This window comes from Centruroides vittatus, unplaced genomic scaffold (assembly GCF_030686945.1).
Source record: "Centruroides vittatus isolate TY-2023 unplaced genomic scaffold, ASM3068694v2 scaffold_464, whole genome shotgun sequence".
NCBI lineage: Eukaryota > Metazoa > Arthropoda > Arachnida > Scorpiones > Buthidae > Centruroides > Centruroides vittatus.
The window spans coordinates 1,940,421-1,961,738 of NW_027122710.1; the positions used below are offsets into that span (position 1 = coordinate 1,940,421).

General features: G+C 32.5%; 1 protein-coding gene across 5 annotated transcripts in view; it reads right to left on the reverse strand.

Annotated features, from left to right (window-relative positions):
* Nucleotides 1-21,318, reverse strand: part of LOC136989325 (protein shisa-1-like) — a 133,978-nt gene that overhangs the window by 19,156 nt on the left and 93,504 nt on the right. For 4 of the 5 annotated variants that reach the window (XM_067287452.1, XM_067287451.1, XM_067287454.1 and 1 more), the window contains exon 3: nucleotides 727-783. In XM_067287452.1, the coding sequence (XP_067143553.1) occupies nucleotides 727-763 (37 nt within the window). In that variant the 5' untranslated portion in view covers nucleotides 764-783. Of the gene's footprint in view, nucleotides 1-726; nucleotides 784-12,967; nucleotides 13,189-21,318 lie in introns of those variants that run through there. The other variant, XM_067287453.1, reaches the window with a different exon arrangement.

Genomic DNA, 21,318 nt, shown 5'->3' on the forward strand with positions numbered 1-21,318 from the left:
TGTCTTTGCCAAAATGTATTTTTGCTTATCGTTGGCCATCGTTAATTAAAGTTTATTTTAAATAAAATCGTCTCTAGTTTAAAATTTATAAAAATTAATTATCGCCATTCAAAAATCTACTGGTAAATCTCCTTTAATAATATATAATTAATACTAAATTTAGATTTAAATCGGTTGTAATTATATAATAAGAGGGTTTTTAGGGGAATCTCGTGAATACTAGTGTAAGGATTCTTAGTTTTGAGGATTTTTTTTGAGGGATTTTAATACCAGAAAGATGAAAACAAATGTATTTTTAGGAATGGATTTTATTGTGATTATTATACACTAGAAGCGTATTTTAATTTAAAAATACGAAAAAAATTACGGTAAAACCTCTACTTTGAAACCACCAATGGTTTCCAGCAGAAGTGATCTTTATGAGGGGTGGTCGCTGTAGTGGTTTCTTTGTATAAAACGTAAATTTATTCAGAAAATTTACAAAACAATTAAATTTCTGAGTAGTTTAAGTCTTTAATATTAAATTACACAATAAATATATATATAAATTTCTAAAAATTATAACGAAAAACTCACCATTTTTTTGAGGATTTTTTCTCATTCACATCACTCCAAATAATATTTGGGTGTTGTAAATGAGTGGGAATAAATATATATACAAAGATTTATATCAAATCTGTATGTATATACTTAAAAAAAAAAAAAAAATCAAATTGAAGCACTCACCTTCGTGATCTTGATCCCCCAAAACCCGGACCTCCATCTTGATAATAAGAGAAAATTCTGCAAATAAATAATAATTATTATTATTGAATTTATTCTGTACATCATCCAAAAAACATTATTTTTATAAATTATAAAGAATTAAATTTACGTACATATTAATTAAATAGTAGGAGACGTTTGTCTTGCGGTGCATGTTTGGTATACATTGAAATTATCATTTTAAAAAAATTGAATTCTCGCAATATTTTTACTAGAATCTTGGAGAAAATGAAGTGTTTAGTCAGAAATTAATTTATCTACAGTTCACGATCAACGGCGATCCTAATTAAGTATCGATTTCTTGCTATTGTGATCACTTCCTAAATCGGATTGATGAATTCAAATATCATTTATTATTCCGCCGTTTAAATTAGTAATTCCAGAATTTTCGGGTTTTCTGTGAATTTTCATCAATCCTAATGTTTTATTTTCATGAAATTAATAAACCTCGAGAATAAAAATTGCCAGAATCTGTACTAAACTGGACCATTTAACGAACAGAATCTGATCGTTTCACCGCTTAGAAGGGAAAAAAATCATGTTTACGTGAGGAAATAAAGAGATTTAAATATTGATTTGGATCGTTTCTTCTATCATAATTCGGAGAAACCATTCTGTTTCCTCATTGAACCGTTTAGAACTACTAATTCTGAACATTTCTTCATCGGAATTGCAAAAACCCTTTGTTCCTCGCTGAACCATTTAAATGATAATTCATGATTCATCAAGAAATTTTACGAGAAGTTGGTGTATTAAAGGGATTGAAGCTATTAAATTTTGGTGGTTTAAAGGTCGAGGGGTGAGGAGATAAAGGGAGTCGTGTCATATCTCGAGTAGGTTCTCGTTATTACTCGTTTATTAGCATTTACAATATGTTATAAAACCCATCCCTATCTTCAAATTTAAGGTTTTTTTGCCATTTTATAATAATTAAAAATATGTATAAAGTTTTTAAATAAATTATCGTAACAGATGGCGCCACCAAATGTCGCCGGGAAAGTTAAGCAACTCGTTACTGGATTTGATACCCCGAATCCGTTGGATACTATGTAATATAAGGAATTTTAAAAATCTCACGAGGTTCCCCCCCAAAAAAATAAACTAGATAACTGTGTAGTGTGTAATATTCCCCTTTAGCACGGGTACTAGCCAGAAAGGGACTAAAATTTGGCAGACCGAGGAAATAAAGAAGGAAATATAATTGAATTCATTACACGTGTTCATTAGAAATTGAAATACAACAGATTTGTCAATTTATAAAAGAAAGGGAAATCAACATCTCGAATATTAAATCACTGCAATTGCCATGTTCAGGACATTGCACAATTTAAAATTGTAGATTATTACCGTAAAAACCGAGTAAATACATCATAAAGTGAACCCCGAGATAATTCCGTACACTATAAAAAACGTTCGTTGAAAGTGTCCGCGGTTGCCCCAAATCGCCATGTTTGATTCTAGATTTTGATGTATGATAAATAAGTAGCACAAAGTACCGCATTTAAAGACACATCTAAAAACTTCACACACTTGTGATAAACACTGAAAGAGTAAATTCTTTCTAAAACAACCAGTTTTAGCTGGACGAAACATGGAAAAAACGCGCGAAATGAACAATGTAACATTACCACGTAACTAATAAGAATCGTATCGCAGCGTGATGGTGCCGCCAACCTGTTACTTTCTACACTTTAATGCGGTTTTTCTCTATATCCGGGGTTCACCAAGTTTTCCTGTATTATTTTTATAGGGTGATCCAAAAGTCAGTTAAGTATATTCCAGTTACACTCGAGAACAAGAATCTGAGTTTAGAGCAATGTTTTCCCCTGCAAATTCCGTGACAAAATAAATTATAATTGAAGATTATCGTTCGAATAAGACTGCAATGGTTAACTCTACATAAAAAGAAATAATTCTATTTCATTTATAATAGCAGATTGTAATCTATACGGAGGGTAACAATTACTCCCATTATGGGCCGATTACAGGAGCCATTGATAGGAAAGATGCGTGACCCACACTCTCCAAGATAAATTATAGTGGTCCATGCAGGAACCACTATAATTCACAGTGGATCCTGTCCGAACCTCGATGAAGTTGACCAATGTGGGGGTTAATTTGAAACTGGTCCACACCCTATAATTTTAGGGTGTGGACAAAGTCCAATTTAACCCCCCTACGATATTAAATCAAAGATAGTTCTGTACAAATGATCCATTTTGGCACTGAAATCCGCAACTAAATTCCTCGATGTAAAACCCGAAATAAGAAATTTCAGAGGGATAAAGTTGGAGGAAAGCAAACAAGAAATGTGTCAAAAATCATCATCATCACCAGGAAAAAAATACTTAATATTTTGGCAATGTTTCCATTCCTTTGCTAGTTATCGGATCATCTCGTAATTGTTTGTTATACTGAAGGTGATTTATAAACGAGAGCCGTCTTGCTATTTAGCAAACAGATCGATAGGTTGGCACAAACAGGGATTTAAAACTTCGCATCGGACGTCTAACCTCCCCCCCCTACAGTTCGGTGATTGATGACCCTTTCGCGTATCGGGCCAGCTGATTAGTCGATATGCTGATGGATCACCCTAACGGACCAATGGTGACCTGGCAAATATTGAAAATGGCTTTAATTCTTGTCTTTTCGGCTGTGCAATTCAAACGTATCGTGTGATGTAATTTCCTAGTGTACTTTTTTTAATAGTTAAGATATTTCTCTTCGCTGCCGTGTAAATAAAATTTCGAATTTTTTACAGTTTTCAGCGGGCGAATTTAAGGATCATCCCCATTCGTGGTATCCCGATTCGTGCTAAGATCCATCATCCCCATTCATGCTAATCTCTAAAATGTCATCCCAGAAACGAAGCTGGATACAAAATTTAGTATTCTGTCGATTCGTCTATCTGTCTGCCTGTCAAATAGCTCGAAAAATGATCGTCGAAGAGGTGAAATTGTTTGGGTTTATGGCACGGAAGAGAGTTAGACCTCCTATCACTAGAATTAACGTATTTGCATTTATTTATTCACTTAAATCGAGAAAATAATAGCCTCAAACTAACTGCCACACAATTTTTATTTAATTTTAAATTTGTAATTCTAAGCGACTTAATTATATTCAAATTTTCAACTAGATTAATTTGCATAACGGCGCGATTATATTCTGATATCATTAACAAGCGAGTTTGATTAAAAACGAAGAAAAATTAAATGTTTATAATATTAAAAAACACTTTGTTTTAAAGACGTAACGAAGGTTTATTTTCTCTCTTTCTTTAATTAAATTTAAAAATTCCCCTTAAAAAAGTACCAAAAAAAAGATTTTTTACGCCTTTATCTCTCGGTAAATATCGCAAATTCTGAATTTTAATTATAATTTTCAATGTTTTAATCGATAAAATAATAAAATATCGAGCTAAATTGTTGTTTAAAACAATTTATTACACGTTTAAATGAGTTAAAAACTTGGAAGGAGAATGTAAATTTTAAGAGGAACCTCCTCATTAAAAGTATTGATAAATTAAATACTGTAAATAATGAGTAAAAAGAAAAAAGGGAGTAAAAGCGATAATAATAAACACGTTTCTTCGCATAAATTACTCTTTAAAAAATGGGACACGGAATTTATTTAAAAATTAGAATTTCAAATTTGTGTTATTACCGAAACGAACGTTCGTTTGTTTGTCCTTAAATGCGAAAAGTTTATCGTCGATTTTAAACTTAAAAAACTATTCAATTTATTATTTTCTTAATCACTACAAGAGTCTACGTGTAATTATTATTATTTTGTGTTTTTATGTATTGATTATAAAGTAAATCAATCCAATAATCGTTCCTGTTTGCAACTTTTATAACTAAATTGCGCGTGACTAACTGTTTATACATTTTCGTCTCCTATGGAATAATTATAATGAACAATTTAATGACTTTTTTTATGTGTATTTTGCAACCTGTTCTATCGATCTTCACGTGTTTCTTATATTCTTGCTCCTAGTAATAAATATCATCATGATCATCATCATCATCGCTTCGGTGTTATAATCATATAGTGCCATACATTCTTCTACTGTTGCTTCTGTTATTGAAATATTGATGTGTCGAATTACAAATGAAGGACACAATAAAGGAATGGAGTGAAGGCGACAACAAACCTACAAGTTTCATAAAAGTCAAATAAGTGATGATGATGACGGTATCAAAATTCTTGTATAGTAATTATACAATGGAATAGATTTCTTCTATTGTGGCTTCAAGTATTGAAATCCTGATAAATAACGTCATAAATTAATACATCATTATCAGTTTAGGGTTTAATTATACGGTGCAATTAGGTTCTTATACAATGTTCTTCAGTGCCATTAATGGCCGAGTGAATTAAACCCCTGAACACTGGCAGTTGGTCGCGGGTTCGTGCCTGACCTACGTGTTGGAGCGTGGAGTTTTCAGATTTTTCTTCGCGCCTAACACCTAAATAGTGGCCATTTTCCCCATAGAAAACCCTTCTCTCGGCAGATCGCCCATTTGTCGCAATGTCGCATTCCATCAAACTAAACCAGCCTCTTCCAGTACTAAAATTTTATGTAAAATTCCCTAACTTATTCAAGTTAGGGAATTTTACATGAGTAAGTTTGCACAATTATTTAGAGATGTAATCGACAGCAAGTTACACAATTATGGAAGCAAACAGTACCAAAATCGGCACTATTTGTCTTATTCCAGACGTAATATTATAGTAAAACAATTGGCCCAATTGTAATTAGAATTATATTAAAAATAACACTAACTTCGCGAGAAAATCGTGAAGTTTTTACCCGGGGGAGAGCCAAAGCTCGTGGTATTTGACTTCACGGTTGACAGAATATACTGGTGAAACCTATTTGAAGTGTCATTTCCGGCACCACCTGCTCTCTTCGGAAATTGTAAGATTAATGGTTACTCATCGGACCAGATAACTACTGTATATCGTTGGACAACATTCTCAATTTTTATCTTCTTCACCAAAGTCGAATCACACGCGAGAGGAGAGTTTCTTTTGATAACGTAAGCTCCTGATTTCTCTCGTATCTCTTTATAGCGCTCGTCTAACGACCTACGACTCGAAAGATTTTCGAATGTAAGTAGAAGGCACTTCACAAACTCTGATTTCTGCAGTAGACAATCGCATTACGTCCATTCAATGTTATTCCCTTCACAAAAATAATGGCATTCCTTATAAAGTCTGGCGTATTTCGCAGATTGGTTGTTGATTTTACAAGTAGTCACTTCACTGATTCTCAACCCTCTTGCTTATATCACTTTGTTTCGATAGCTCTTAAAAATCCTTACGTCCCAACAGCTCGGATGAAGTGGCTATGAGATTCCATTTTTACCATTCGAAAATACTAAAATTGACTCAGGAGCGGCATGAAAAGCCCATAATTTACATTAGAACCTATCTAAGTTGTATATAAACTGTAAGTTTTTTTTTATTAGTTACATTGTAATTTAGTTTAATAATGAAATAAGTAACAATATAAGTTATAAATGTAAACAATAGATGCAAGATTACTTATAATTGCAAAACTTTTACTGGTAATTCTTACCTGCACAAGAGAAATCTTACGTGAATCCTCTTGCTTACACAAGAAGACTCTTGTAAGATCTTGTAAATTCATACACAAGAGTCTGCACAAGTCTTCTCTTGTGTAAGCGAAGACTCATAAATTACAATGTAAGACATGTAAGAAAATGTACAAATGACTATTTAATTTACAAATTTTCGTAGAATCTAAGTTGTTCTTACAAGTTTTAACTTTAAAACAGGAAAATCTGCAGACCCACCTCTACCTTTCTTCGAAACTTTACAAAATCTTCCCATACAATCTTTCTAATAAAACAGAACGAATTTTTAATCCTTTCTGATATTAAATTTTTGCGAATGTAAACAATAAATAATCAAAGAAAAGTTTCGCTATTTATCGAATTAAAGTGTTGCAAAGTATTTCATTCGAAGGGAAATCTCTAATGATCTAGAAACGATCGGATTTAATGAAACTTTTGCAAAAAGATATTCCATTTACTATTAGAAATTTTCTCGAGAGAAATACAAAATTACTTTTACTTCTCTTGTTTAGTCAAATACAAAGAAAAATCCAAGAGAATAATCAACACCATTCGCTTTTAAACATTTATTCTTCTTAATTTACTTTCCAAATACCAGTTTATTGGATTTTACCCGTCTCGTCTCCAAGAATTACACAAGAATTTCCCTACTGATGAGAATTTATTCCTCATATCTAACTTTTTACTAATTATAATAGTAATTAGACAAATACTCTAAGCTTATTATTAACTTAGTTAAGTGTACAATTAATTAAAAATAATACATACGGAGAGCAGCAGTGGCTACGTTACCTCTTTATAACGAGGTTTCGATGAATTTCTCTACCCGACTTTTTAAATTTTCTGTATTAAAAGTCTCTATATAACGAATATCTGTTGTTATATTGCTATTTCGGGTTTATACATTTTTTCTTACATTCCCGTATTTTACAGCATATATAACAGAGGGAAAGTATGGGCATCTGTCAAAAAACGACTCCCCAAGATTATTCATTTTTGGACTCTGAGGACCTTGAAACTGTTAGGTATGTGGCTGTCACGTGCCGAAAGTTTGGCGCCTGAAAGGCAGGACGTGGTGTACGGACACTGTTTACTCTCGTTACCTATGACCCCTTTGAATACTTGTCACCCTTTTGTAACGTCTTATGTCTGTACCTCTAAGATGAACAAACACATAAAAGTTTTATCGAAATCCCCTTTTTATCCTTGCTGGCTCAATTTATCCAATTCCATCAACGAAATTCCCAATAGAAATGTCGAGAAATGCAAATATTGGGGATTTTTTCTGTATGTAGTGTGCCCCCACGCAAATACTAACATCCACTAACAAGGGGCACGACTTTGAAGCTTAATAACTCTCGAGCCTTTTGTCGAAAAATCTCCGAAATTCTGCAGGGAAGTTTGTATATTAGGATCCTCGATGCTATTAAATTTTGGTAGCTAAAGGTCGAGGGGGGAGTTAGAGGGGATCACTTGTCATATCTCGAGTGGCGTCGGACTTAATTTTACTCGATATCAGCATTTATATTTTTATATTTCTTTTATAATATTTATCTCTACCCTGAAAATTAAACTTTTTCCATTTTATAATAATTATTAATAATATAAAAAGTTTTTAACGTAAAATCTCATAACAGATGGAGCCATACACACAATTTTAATTTGTTTTGCCGGGAAAGTTACGCAACTCCTTACTGTACACGTTGTTTTTTTAATATGAATTTTCGCCGTTCGTTATAGAGAGGTTCGATCATATTCATAAATTAGGCCAGGTTTAAGCTAAATTTAGAATTTATATTATGAAAATTGTATTATCTAAGACATTTTAACGACAATTTATCGTTAGAATGAATTTTTAATTCCGAAACATCGAAAAAAAGTTTCGCAAATTCTAAATATATCGCTCGCTTACAATCGATATAACAAGAATTTCGCCGACTTTTTATGTAAAAAAAATTGTTTTATTTAAAACTTTAAACAATTTACTCATTATTTTATTAACTTTTAAATTATTTTCATAATTATTTTTACTGGAAACCAATTAAATCGAATCACCTCCTCGCCTTAAAACTCGTCACTTCAAATGTTAATTTAGTCGGGTGAATTTAAATTATATAATATAAATTAATTAATTAATGGTATAAACCATTTATTTACGGTTTATTTTTTATTGAATTATAACAGAAATTACGAGCTTACGAGATGCAGAAACACGGAAGAAGAAGATTGGCCATGGAAGAGCAAGAGCATCAACCTCTTTCCTAAATTGTAAAGAAGAATTAAATGAGAAAGTTTTCGGTATAAACAGCTAAAAGAGACTTTTATTTTATCACAGAGAACAGTGAAAACGGAAGGCAGTAGTTGTTGGCCTTAGAAAATTGGCAGCAGTTAGTGAGACGAGACGGGAAGATCGATAGCATGGAATCTGTGATGGAAGGCAGCATTGCTTAGAGGTGTTAACATTATCCAGCACAGATGACGGGATAAGAAACACCATTTTCAATTTTATACCCGCGTATTTAGAAGGCATTCATGCAAAGTGACGATCGGCGATTGCCTATAAATAGCAAAAAGAAAAAAAAATCGGAATTCCTTCCATCAGACACGAAATCTCCAATACAAGAATATTCATCCCCTATAAAATTCCATAAATAGCATTTTTAAAAGTAAAGTTTACTTTTCTTTAAAAAAACGAAATATACAAATGGAAAATACCTTTTTTTACTGTATTTTAGTTTATTTTTTTGGCGTTTTGTGGGTTGTATTTTGATGTCTGATGCCGCCAATGCGGTAGAAAAACACGAAGACATTCTAAAACAATCAAAGCGGAAGGTTGAGAGGTCCAAAAAAAAAAAAAAAAACGAGAAGAAAGGGATTAAAGGAGTGTTCTATATTTAAAAGAAGTGGGTTAATTTAGTAACATTTTCGCAAGTAGCACTCTGTTGATGTGGGAATTTCCTAGTGTAAACGATTCTACAAATTACTGTTATTTGTTAATTTATTTGGAATTATATCGATTAAGTTTATGTATTTTCTTTAGATTAAGATTAATTTTTTTTATTAAAAAATAAATTCGCATCTAGAATAATTAATAAAATTCTGAATACAATTTTTTCGAATAAATTTTGTACATGAAATTAATCATTTTTTCTAAAAATTATATATTGATATATATATATGCTATATATTACCTACAGTAAAACTACTGTAAACCGGAATCGCACGGTACCGAATATTTTTTCCGATTTGACAGGTTTCCGTTTCCGTCTTGGACAGGTTTATCTGTCCAATTAAATTTTAAGCGAAAAATACTATGAAAAATATGGAATATGGTGCATTGCAACGTAGGCACATTGCATCGTGGATTCATTATTTTGTTTTTAAGTAACTTTTTACACGTTTTATCTGTGATAAGCTTCAAGATTTATGAGAATTATGCATTTATGCAAATTATTCGAAGCTTGACAGCATAATTTAAATGAAAAAAATGATGATTTTTGCACCCAAGATTACACGTCCACGCTTCAAGAGACGAGAAGTTGACGGCACGGAATTGAAATACGACAGAGTTAAAAATATTTTTTACATGTTGTAACTGAAGTCAAACAAGTAATCAGTTTTTCTCTAACATAAAATGGACATTTTTTTACCCGAAAAAATTTTAATTACATTGAAAGTAACCCAAAAATTTAAATGCAATCTTCAAGTTTCAAGACGTTTTTAAGATCCTTCGAGGTAATTAAACTCTAAAAAAAGCAGTCATTGGAGAATTTATTTAAAGAAAATTAATGAAGATAATAAAAATATTTAATTGCAATTAATTAAATGATATACAATTTCATCTTATATGGTGAAGGCAGTCGACTGAAATATTTTTTCTTTCCTTTCCATGTTCATAAAAACTTCAGCAGAGTTTGATCGTTTCTTTAATCTTAAAGCAAATTAATGGAAAAATGTACTTTTATACAAAATGAATGTATAAATTTCCATATTTACTCTGCTACTTCTTTAAGTTGAGCTACAATTAAGCAGAGGAGGGGGCATTAAGAATGGATCATTGTGAATCCTTCCAAAAAACACGACTGAACTTCTGCGAAATATAAAAATAATTAATCGTAAATTAGAAAGAAGTTAAGGAAGAAACTGTCTAAAACGGAACCTGAATAAAAGGAAGTCTGCTTAAACAGAAAAAAAAATTCTTCGGAACACAGCGATTTTCTATGTTAAAAAGCACCTGTTTAAAACGGAAACCTGCCAACGGTACTGGCAATTCCGGTTTACACAGGTTTTTACTGTAATTACGTTTAAAATGTAGATTTCAGCAAGAAAAAGATCATTTTAAAAAATGTGGTAAGGTGGCACGTTGTCGCACGGATACGCGCAGACATGGATTTCAAAGAAATCATATCGTGTCAGGACACTTCAAAATGCAGCCTATACATCAATCAAAATCTCCGAATCGATTTTTTTTTCTGGCCAAAAAGCAACACTTTCTCCTTTTATTCGGCCTATTATGAAAGAAACGAGCAACAAAAAATAAAGCCTTTAACTGAAGCATTTCTACTGTGAAAGACGAAATTGGTATAAAGTTACTATAAATCACAAACTTAGAACAAAGTTACCATACTAAAAACAAAATTAAATTCTATACAGCTGTATGGCAAGCAGTTACATCTACGTTTCTATTCAGTTTTAGATGTATTGTATATATACAGTAATTATTATGCTACTGTATGATTATCCTGCTACATCTGTCATCAAATAGAAATTTACGTTGCAGAAAATATCGTAAAGAGAAACTGATTATCTAGAATATCGATGCGTAAATCAATATTGTGGTTATTAATTCGCATCAATGGGGTGAGGAATTCTACGTCAGGGATTCCTCCTTCCGTATTTCGTTGAATATACGCGGCCAATTTCAATTAAAGCGATTATTTTTGGCTCCCGATCCCGTTCACAACTAAAATTTCTGATAAACAAAGAATTGCCGTTGAAAGACAGAGAGAGATTTCCCTCTCTACAATTTAAATTACGGAACTTTCAGCGTGATCTCGACCCTTTCTTCTAAATCTAAACAAAGACATGCAAATCACGAAGGGTATATTTAAAAGTTCAATACAAAACAGTAAAAAAAGAGCCTAGTCTTGATTTAAAATAATGTTTCCCGATTCAAATGTATGGAATTTCTAGTACTAAGAAATGCGCATATAATATTTTTACTTTAACTGAATATTGATTAGAATTCCCTGCAGAAGATTCGAGTTTATAATAATATAAACTGCAGACACTCAATTTTATATAAAAGTTAATTTTTCTACACAAAGTTATGCTTTATATGAGAACAAGCCGTGTATTATTTTAAGAGAAAGAACTAATCTCCCTCATCTTAGAAAAGATGTCAGTCGACACAAACTGACCTTTCATCTTTCTAGTGGAAAAGATCATTCTATGGGTTTGCACCAGATGTTTTTACCAACGAAATGCTGTATATAGATTTAGAAAATAGCAGCAACGATAAATGTTTCTTCAATAGCCTCCACCTACAGCAACAGAGAAACTTTAACAGCACCCCACTTCTTAGCCAAGTAAATCGCACCACCGCAAAGTACGGAGAGTATTTTAATATATATACATATAAAAATCCTTAAATTTATATTATATACACTCCACGTATAGTATATTAAAATATATATATTTTTAAAAATAATAAATATAATTCGGCTATAAAGAGTAGACGAGGATCTCCCTTAACAAGTTAGTGATAGTCAGCGCACCAGCTGTCTACATTAGATGATGAGGTAACATGCCACAGAGAAGCTCCATTAAGAACGGACAGTTTGGCAAATTTATCGCTGGAATGTGAGAAAGTTCCTTTTTTTTTTCCTCTCCTGATACTTTGCCTGTTAATGGATTTTTTGAACGGTGCTTTAAGTAAACAGATTTAGCGAGAAATCTACCATCAAAAATAATCTGATATTCTCCTCCCCTCGTGTCGCTAAATTACTCGAGATTTAATAAAAACTAATTTAAATTACGTATTAGAAATAATTTAAAAGAGTAGACAATCGAAGATAATCGATAAATATACTACAATTTAGTTATTATACACAGAGAATCACAGTAAAACCTGTCCAAAACGGAAAAAAATTCATCGGAACGGAGCGATTTTCTGTGCTAAAAAAGAATGAAAAAAGCTAGAACCTGCCAGAAACAGAAAGAAATATCCGGTTTACACAGGTTTTACTTTATATATAAATATATATTAGCGAGAGCGATTAACACGGAAAAGGTTTTCCAATAAAATGCCAAGTTTGAGATCGTCGATAAGCATTTACGACTGCAGGTACTTTCGTTACAGAAAAAGAATTTTAGCGATAAAAAATAAACAGCATTTTTAGAAAGTAAACAGCATTAGTTCCTTTAAAAAACACTAAAAAGGAAAAAAAAAACACTCTAGAGTATAAGTAACAGGCACCAAACAGTTCGATAACACTCGGAAAAAAAAAAAAAAAAGAAAACAAGAGGAATTTTGAAGGTATTTGCAGCACACAACAAATATTACGAAGTACCCGTATATAAATAACAATAACACTTACTATAACAGGAGCATAAGTGTCGTATTACGCCGTGGAATGTCGATTTAGAAGTCCTGTGCCACCACACCCGCGCAACACCAAGCTACAACATACGTAGTCGGCATTCAGCTGTGTAACGTGGAGACGTAGACAATGTTTATTCTAGCAAAGGATATTTCTGGCTTCGCCGAGACGTCCTTCTAAGAACCGAAACCTCGTATACTTTTCGGCTCTTCACCCTCTCCCCCTGCGCACGAGTGAATGACAGGCGAGAAATCGAGGTCGGAGTGATGGCACTCGATTCAAACACGTAACTCTAACTCAAACGTACACTCTCGTTACTTCTAAATACGTATGTTAGCTTGTGTGACTTCATATTGTTCTTCTTTAACAGGAGAAATTGTGTATTAAATTATGCCATTTTGAATCCCCCCGCGGCTCGAGAGATGATAGAAGAACATGTACTAAGTAACGATCCGCCACAATGTCGATTTTTTTGGTGTGTGTGTGTGTGTGTGTGTGTGTGTGTCCTTTTTTTTATGAAAAGACGATCGTGGTTGGTGAGATGATTGATTGAGCCGCACACGGAATAAATTGAAAATAATGTTCTTTCAAAACGTCAACTGCTTTCGACTTGCCACCGGGAGGAAGATTCGCCCTATTTACTTTGCCATTATTTCTTAACTGCTCTTAAGAAATGTCTCTCTCCCTCCCTACACTGTTTTATTATTATTACTTACGTAAAATTCTTCAAAATTTACTTACAACACGGGTCACACCACTGTAGATTAATACAGAATTTCATCGATTTGTCTGTAATGAATAGCGTACCGTTCATAATACACTGGCTCTATGAGAATCTATAATATAAAAGAATATGTGTTTATCCTTTATTGTTCGGATGCAAATTCGGTTTTGGATATTACAAACAGTATGTAGTACTGTACACGGTTACATACAGACAGCGTGATTAATTTTGTATTTATCAGTGATATTAGAGAGGAAGATGCCCTTCACACAATTCAAGCTGCAGCTTAGGGCCTCCCTTTATGAGTGTACAGCTTAGGGCCTCACATTTTTACGTGTGTAAATATGTAGTGGAAGGAAAGGGCCTGTTACGTGTTACAGTTTAAGGCTGAAAGTCTAATTACTGTAAGTTTTTGTTCAAGTTATCAAACAAGGGGGGGAATAAGGAAAGTATTCTCAGTTCTTACAAAGGAGGAAAGTTGAGAATTTCAAATTTTTAGAAATTATTATTAAATAAAAAATTAAAGGGTAGAAATTAATCCACCGAGACTTATCAAATTAAAGCGAATTTGACCTCTAACCTTTGAATAAAAATCCAAAAATAAATTAGCCCTGTAATGAAATTTAGGCCATATTTAAATATATAAAATAAATGGGTTTCTACTAAAAAACAAACAACTTTAAAAATCGCATAAAATCATGTAAAAAAATAAGTGTTTAAGTATAAAATTTTTATAGGATAAATAAAAAATTAACTCCTTGATAACAACCGAATCCCAAAAGACCAGTCAAATGATACATTTAATTAATACATTAAAAAAAATCCCATTTTAAATGACTGTTTTCATTGATCTTAGTTTTTCTATCGTTAAATTTTTCTTATTTTTATACATTTTAGTCAAAAATAATTATGATTTAACAACTTCTTAATCAATTAATTGTATATTTAATGAGTAAACTAATATAAATATATTTACTTTATTATTAAAGCATATATAATGGTTGAAAAGTTAAAAAAAGTTACAGAAAATTTCAGGGAGTGTAAAATTAAAAAGCTTTAATTAAAAATAGTTATGAAGTGATAAAAATATTTTTCTTTATTCCATATTTTTAACATATCATCAAGTGCTTTAATTTCAATGATAAGTAATTTGTTACGAAGGGATTTTTAGCATTAGTTAAAGTATTAACTTCTCAACTGGTGGTTCGCGATCCTTTGCAGATGTAAATTATTCTTAAATAATGTGAAATTTTATTTTAAATTACGTAAATACATTTTAGAAACTTAAAAAAAGTGATTGTACATTTATTCTGTCCGTCTGTATTTAAATTTTTTTTAAATTAAACGAGTAAATCAAAGAGTTAAACACGTCAATTCATTAATAAAACTAGAGGGGTGCGCATTATAAACGGTCAAAATTTTATAAGAATTTTCTACGTAAATATTGAGTAAATATGATACATCTTTAAAATAATTTATTACTACATAATTTAATTTTTCCATTTTTTCCTCCAAATAAATTTAAAAATAGAAGGAAGAAAGGAACTAATTTATTACTAATTCAGTATGCTGTGTTAACACCAAGTAATTAAGCATAATTTAAACTTTAATTTACACGTAACTTACGTCTATAATAATAAATTTCTTTGAAAAAAAACAAAAAATAATAATAATATTTCAAAATAGGTGCTTACTATTTTTAGAAATTACGTTTAAGTTAGCAAAATATATTGTAACAATCATCCAGGAAATTGCTGAACTCCCAAAAAAGACAAGCAATAATATATATAAACAAGTCAGCTGGATGCATCCTATAATATATAAACCGTGTAATTATATGACAGACCACATCCAATACATTAAAATATGGATCCTTTCCCTGCTTTTCCTTAATTTAGATTCTGTAAATGGTGCCATTGTAGTGCCAATAATTGCAATTAAGTAGCAGCTTAACCATTGGTTCCGATTTTAAGAAATTTGGCTTCTAAATCGAGTATTTGTAGATAGAAATTTCTACAATTCCTAACTTTCTACAAGTTAATCTTCGACGTCATAACTTCGGGGGAGGGTGGACGAGTGGCACGTGAAGAGGTTGGGTGTATTACGTAACCGGAACTCGCATAAATGTCTGGAATCGATCATACACTCGACATTTATAGAATTAGGGTGAGTGGACTTCAGCTGTTTAAATGCTATTCTGATACCGCCATTCATTTTAGTTAATTAGCTCTTCACGTGATTGTCTCCTACCTCTTTGGTGACGTTTCTTACCTTAGATATACAGTTTTGTACGTACAAACCGTATTCGTCTTAATAATTTGTGTTACGTTACTAAATAATTCATAGATCTTCGACACGGGAAATTCGGGAAGGGCGAGCATTATACATTAATCTTTGCATCATCATCATCATCTTCCTCGTAAATACCTGATAGAATAAATCATTTAATTCCGGGATTGTATAAGTTGACTTTAATTCTGATTACTGGTAGAAAGCAGTGCCATTCATTTAGTTAATTAGCTCTTCACGTGATCGTTCACCCTCTTGGTGACGTTTCTTACCTTAAATACAAAGCCAACACATACACAAAGTGTATCCATTCATCTTAATATTTTGTATTACGTCACTAAGTATGGATCTTCAACAAAGCAATGTATGGCAGCAAAGGGGTGCATCACTGTCACTTCACGTGACCGTTTCCTACCCCCTTAGCAACGTTCCTTATTGTCGATACAATTATATACATACACACACACGTAAACTGTGTATATCTGTCTTAATATTTTTCCTATTATGCTAGTATCTAAGCAACAATAAATGTATATAAGAGTAACGATAAGTAGGTTACTGTATACAGCAAGTATGGCTGGCGCCTTCATGAAAAATTCATGATGATAACTGAAAACACATCGCGTGTCGAAAATAAATAATTTATACGAATTTACGTGACTTCTATAGAAACGACGTCATTATTTTCAACGTTAAGACACCCCCAAGACTAATTTCTTCTTACTTCATTAATTTTTTTTTAATTAAAAACAATTTTTTATTAAAAAAATAAAATAATATTAAAAAATTACATCGATTTTAATAAAATTTCGCGTGGTTTGACGTAATAAACAAAGGAAAACAATAAAAAAAAAGTACACAATAAATTCTTCCTATTGACTTAACAAATAATATTTTTAAGTTAAATATTTAATATTTAAATACTTGTTCTTTAAACTATTGTTATTTTAAAACTTTTTATTATAATATATACAGTCCAACCTGTGATAACGGACACCTCCGAATGACGGCCACCTCCAAACTCTTTTCGAATACAAAACAACCTCCGAATGACGGCCATTTTTACGTTTTCTTCGATGGCCGTTGTTCGCAGGTTTGCTTAATAATTAGGGAGTCGGAAATATCACCGACAGCAGCAACACAATTAAACAATAGAAAAATGACGTCATTTATGACGTTATTGATTGTGTCGATGTTATATTCGATTCGTGTTAACAACAACGAATCAAAGCAATGTCATTTAAGAAGCAAAAGCTATTTAATCAAATGTCGTGCAATTAAAAACATGTGAAGGACGGCCACCGACTGGAACATAGAAACAACCGTCGTTAGGAATGGCCGTAGTTTATAAGTTATTTTGTACACATTTCAGAAAATAGCCGTCGTTTAGAGGTGGCCGTGGCTTGGACATATTCCAAAAACACTCCCGACAAAAAAATGGCCGCCGTTTACAGGTGGCCGTTGTTCGAAGGTTATTTTAAGCATTTCAAAGCAAAACGTTCCTGACAAAAAGAAGACGAGCGCCTAAACGTCGCTCGTCTTCTTTTTGTTTTCAGGTTCCGAGGTGTCCGTTATTGGCAGGTTCGACCGTAATTGATGAACGAAAATTACTTAATCTCGATTTTTAAATTACGTTACCAACAACATAATTTAAAAATCAAAATTAAATAAAATTTGAGAAAAATGAAAGAATCTATCGACTCTCTTCGGTAATTCCTCATGTAAGTGCCGTAATTCTTTGGTCTTTTGCAGTAGTTAGAGGGGTGAAGATTCTATTTTTGACTAGCGATTGGATAAGTTCTAAATCAAATTGGCAGTAATGAGGTTTTACTTTAGACAAGTGCATTGTCTTAAGAGAACCTGGAATACAAATTGATTTAAGACCGTAGAATAGAGCCGATTAACGGACTTTTTTTTTCCAAAAAAAAAAAAAAATACACGCTTCAAATAGTAAAGCATAAACAACACCCCGCACCTAAATCTCCCAACCTCTCTAGCTACTTATCTTCTCCTAATGTACAGAACACAGGCACCGTCACTAAAAGTAGTTCGCGATCTACCGGTTGGTCGGTGCTGGAATTTTTCACTGTTTTAGGTAATAATTTTAATTTTTTTTAAAATAAATACTGCACTTTATAACTAAACATATTTTTTTTAACGATTTTTACAAAATAAATTATTATTATTGCATGTTCTAATTCAGATAATTATAATAATAGGCTATATATGGGTTTCGGGAGGCACTGGACAAAATTCTGTGGCCTACTCTTTTGTTATCCTGTATTTAAATATAAGGTTAAACCTGCCAACTACGGACACGTAAACAGACGTTATTCGGAGGTTATTTTGTGTGCATTAAGAAAAGCTCCCGAGAAAATGGCCGCTGTTTAGAGGTGACCGTCGAAGAGAGGTGGCCGCTATTGGAGGTTCGACTTACTTGAAAAATAATTGAATATTTGTATTAAAATTGTTCGAGTTTTATTTCTGTATGTTCTAAATATTCTTTGTTAATTTATTGCACCACATTGCTCACGATGAAGCTCTCCCCATACACATACAAATGTGGAAATTTAATTAACATCTTCTAAAAATAAATACATTTATCATTTATTATTATTAAGAAACGATTATTTAGAATTAATTATTTTAATATTTGGGTTGACTGATTGAGACAAAGCACGAGCAAATTTAGGCTAGAGAACAGATCACAATTACGTACGCCCATTATGAGAGAATAGGGTTTCCAATGACCCTCAATAGGGTCGACAAGCACGGGTGATGGGTACACTGGATGACCCAAGATAAATTATGGGTACACTTGTCATTCATCACGAGTATACGGGGCGATGCACCGATCTGTACCGATAAATTAGTTGAATTCGAACCAAATTCAGCGCCCTAAATCACTTTATCGCGCGCATATTTATAAATCTATTGTATAAATCAAGTATCATAATTATCTGCATAACAATTAAGACAAAAATGACAAAACTGTATATGCAAAATACAGTCGAACCTTTGAACGACGGACACTGACGGAAACATTAAAAAAATGGCGGCTGTTTGGATGATCACTTTTGTTACAAAAATAGAAATGTTGCTAAAAAAATAGCCGCCGTTTAGAGGTGTTTGTTATTGGAGGCACGACTGTATTTATTTTAAAACAATTAATTTAAATTTTTTAAAGAAATGATTTCTATAAATACAGTAAAACCTGTATAAACCGGACTCGCACAATATTGAATACTTTTTCCAATTTAGCCGGTTTTCGTTTTGAACAGGTTTTACTGTAATTCCATTTCTTTATGGATTTTATCTGTCAAGAGGGATGCCTCCTGGACGGCGTTTTTATGCGAAATTGGGCCTTATTTAGGTGCTAGAACCGTAAAGAAAATCCGGAAAACTTCACGTGCCAACCCGATGGTGAGGCGCGAACCCGCGACCGACTACAAGGATTCGGTGATTTACATATCAATCGTATGCTTCGATATTTTGAATTCTTTCCATGATCTACAACAGATCTACAGCATGATCTACAGCTGAAGAAACCTACTCTTTACAATAGAAGCCACTGACGCCTTTTTTGGGCTTGTAGAGAGGCCCGATAGAATATAAAATACTAAATAAACAAATCTTAACTTTTCAGATAAAAAAAAAAGTTAATTTTTGTTAATTTAATTCCTTCCGCCTTTATCCGTATCCACTATGCGTTCGACCATGCTCAGAAAGTAAGAACTTTGCCTTATTATTCATTACAAGAAACATTGTACACGATGTTAAATATGTACACTTATACAACTGCAGGGACGGCTCAGAGATCGAAAACGACCTCTGAGCCCCTCACTTTCAAATCTCTAAAAACATTTGATTAAAAAAAATTTTTTTTGCAAATATTTTGGGGCCCCACTAATAACTTTTCCCAAGGCCCGGCAGGTTTGATATTTACTCTTTTTCGATATGACAATTACAGTCGAACCTCCGAATAACGGCCACCTCCAAAAAGCGAACATTTTTTTAGGATCGCTCAACAAAAATGCATACAAAGTAACCTGTAAACAACGACGAACTTTTACGCTTCCGTCAGTGTCCGTCGTTCAGAAGTTCGACTGTATAAAATCAAGAAGAAATCTTTTATAATTATTTATTTATTACAAATACTACTTTAAAGGGGGGTGAACTTTGTCTAAAATTATTTTTACTCTCTTCGAAAAGTAAATACAATGGATAAATTAAGATTTTTGAATTGTAAACAACATTTACGGACCGAAAATACGTCACAATGCTGCGTCATAAATAGGCACACATATATATATTGTTTTGTTTTTGTGTATTGAATGAATATCGTGACGCTTTCTGCTGGTTATTGATGTCAATGAGGATATCATCAGTGTACTGTACCAATGGCAATGAATGAAATCTCCATTTGGAGATCATCATCTCATTCGATTTCAATAAAAGAGGGTACCTAAGAAATATATAAAAGATTTTCTAGCAGCTGATCATGTAAAGTAATTTACAGTCAAACGTATTCGTGTCCTCAATAACGAGTAAATGGACGATGAAATATCGTTGCTTGATGCCCTTTGCAATGGTAGTAAAAACACTAGAAGCGATTCAATACATGGGTGGACCTTCTCTACGTACTTTCTAGTTATAATTTAAGGCCTTAAATCTAGGTCAAAATATGTAAGGTAGAGAGTTCTATATAGTTCGACATATCTGCACCAAATTTGGCATGAATATTCTTCGACACAAAGAAAAAAAATCTGTAGGGGTCCTCCACTCCTCAACCACCTCTAAACCCGATCATTTTTTAAAATGTGTTTTGTACTCTGTCAATATTCTGTCAATAAATGGGCCAGAATCGCCAATCCCTCACGCCCTCAAAAGCCAGAGCAACCCAGAGTACACGCGCCTAGCCAGTTATAAAAGTACATATGTACAGTGTTTTTCGCTCATTCATCAATTTATGCACCTTCCGAACGCATAAAATAATAAGTTTAATAAATTTCAAAACACGAGGACTCATAAATATGCAAATTTGTGTGAAAAATTATTAATAAATGACATTAAATTAGTACAACCAGGGTATGAAAGCATACGTCAATTCGATAGAAATTCATGAGGACAGTAAGCTGTTTATGAAAACGTAACATGAAAAATGTATTAAAGTATTCGGAAATTTGTGTTGCGTATTGAATAAGTAAAAAATGTATACATTACAGCATGAATTTTACAGTATAAATGTGCATAAATGAGCACTTGATACGAATTTTTCAGCTAAAAACACGCGAAAGAATATTTTCTTTTTACTGTTTCGCGAATGCAATTATAC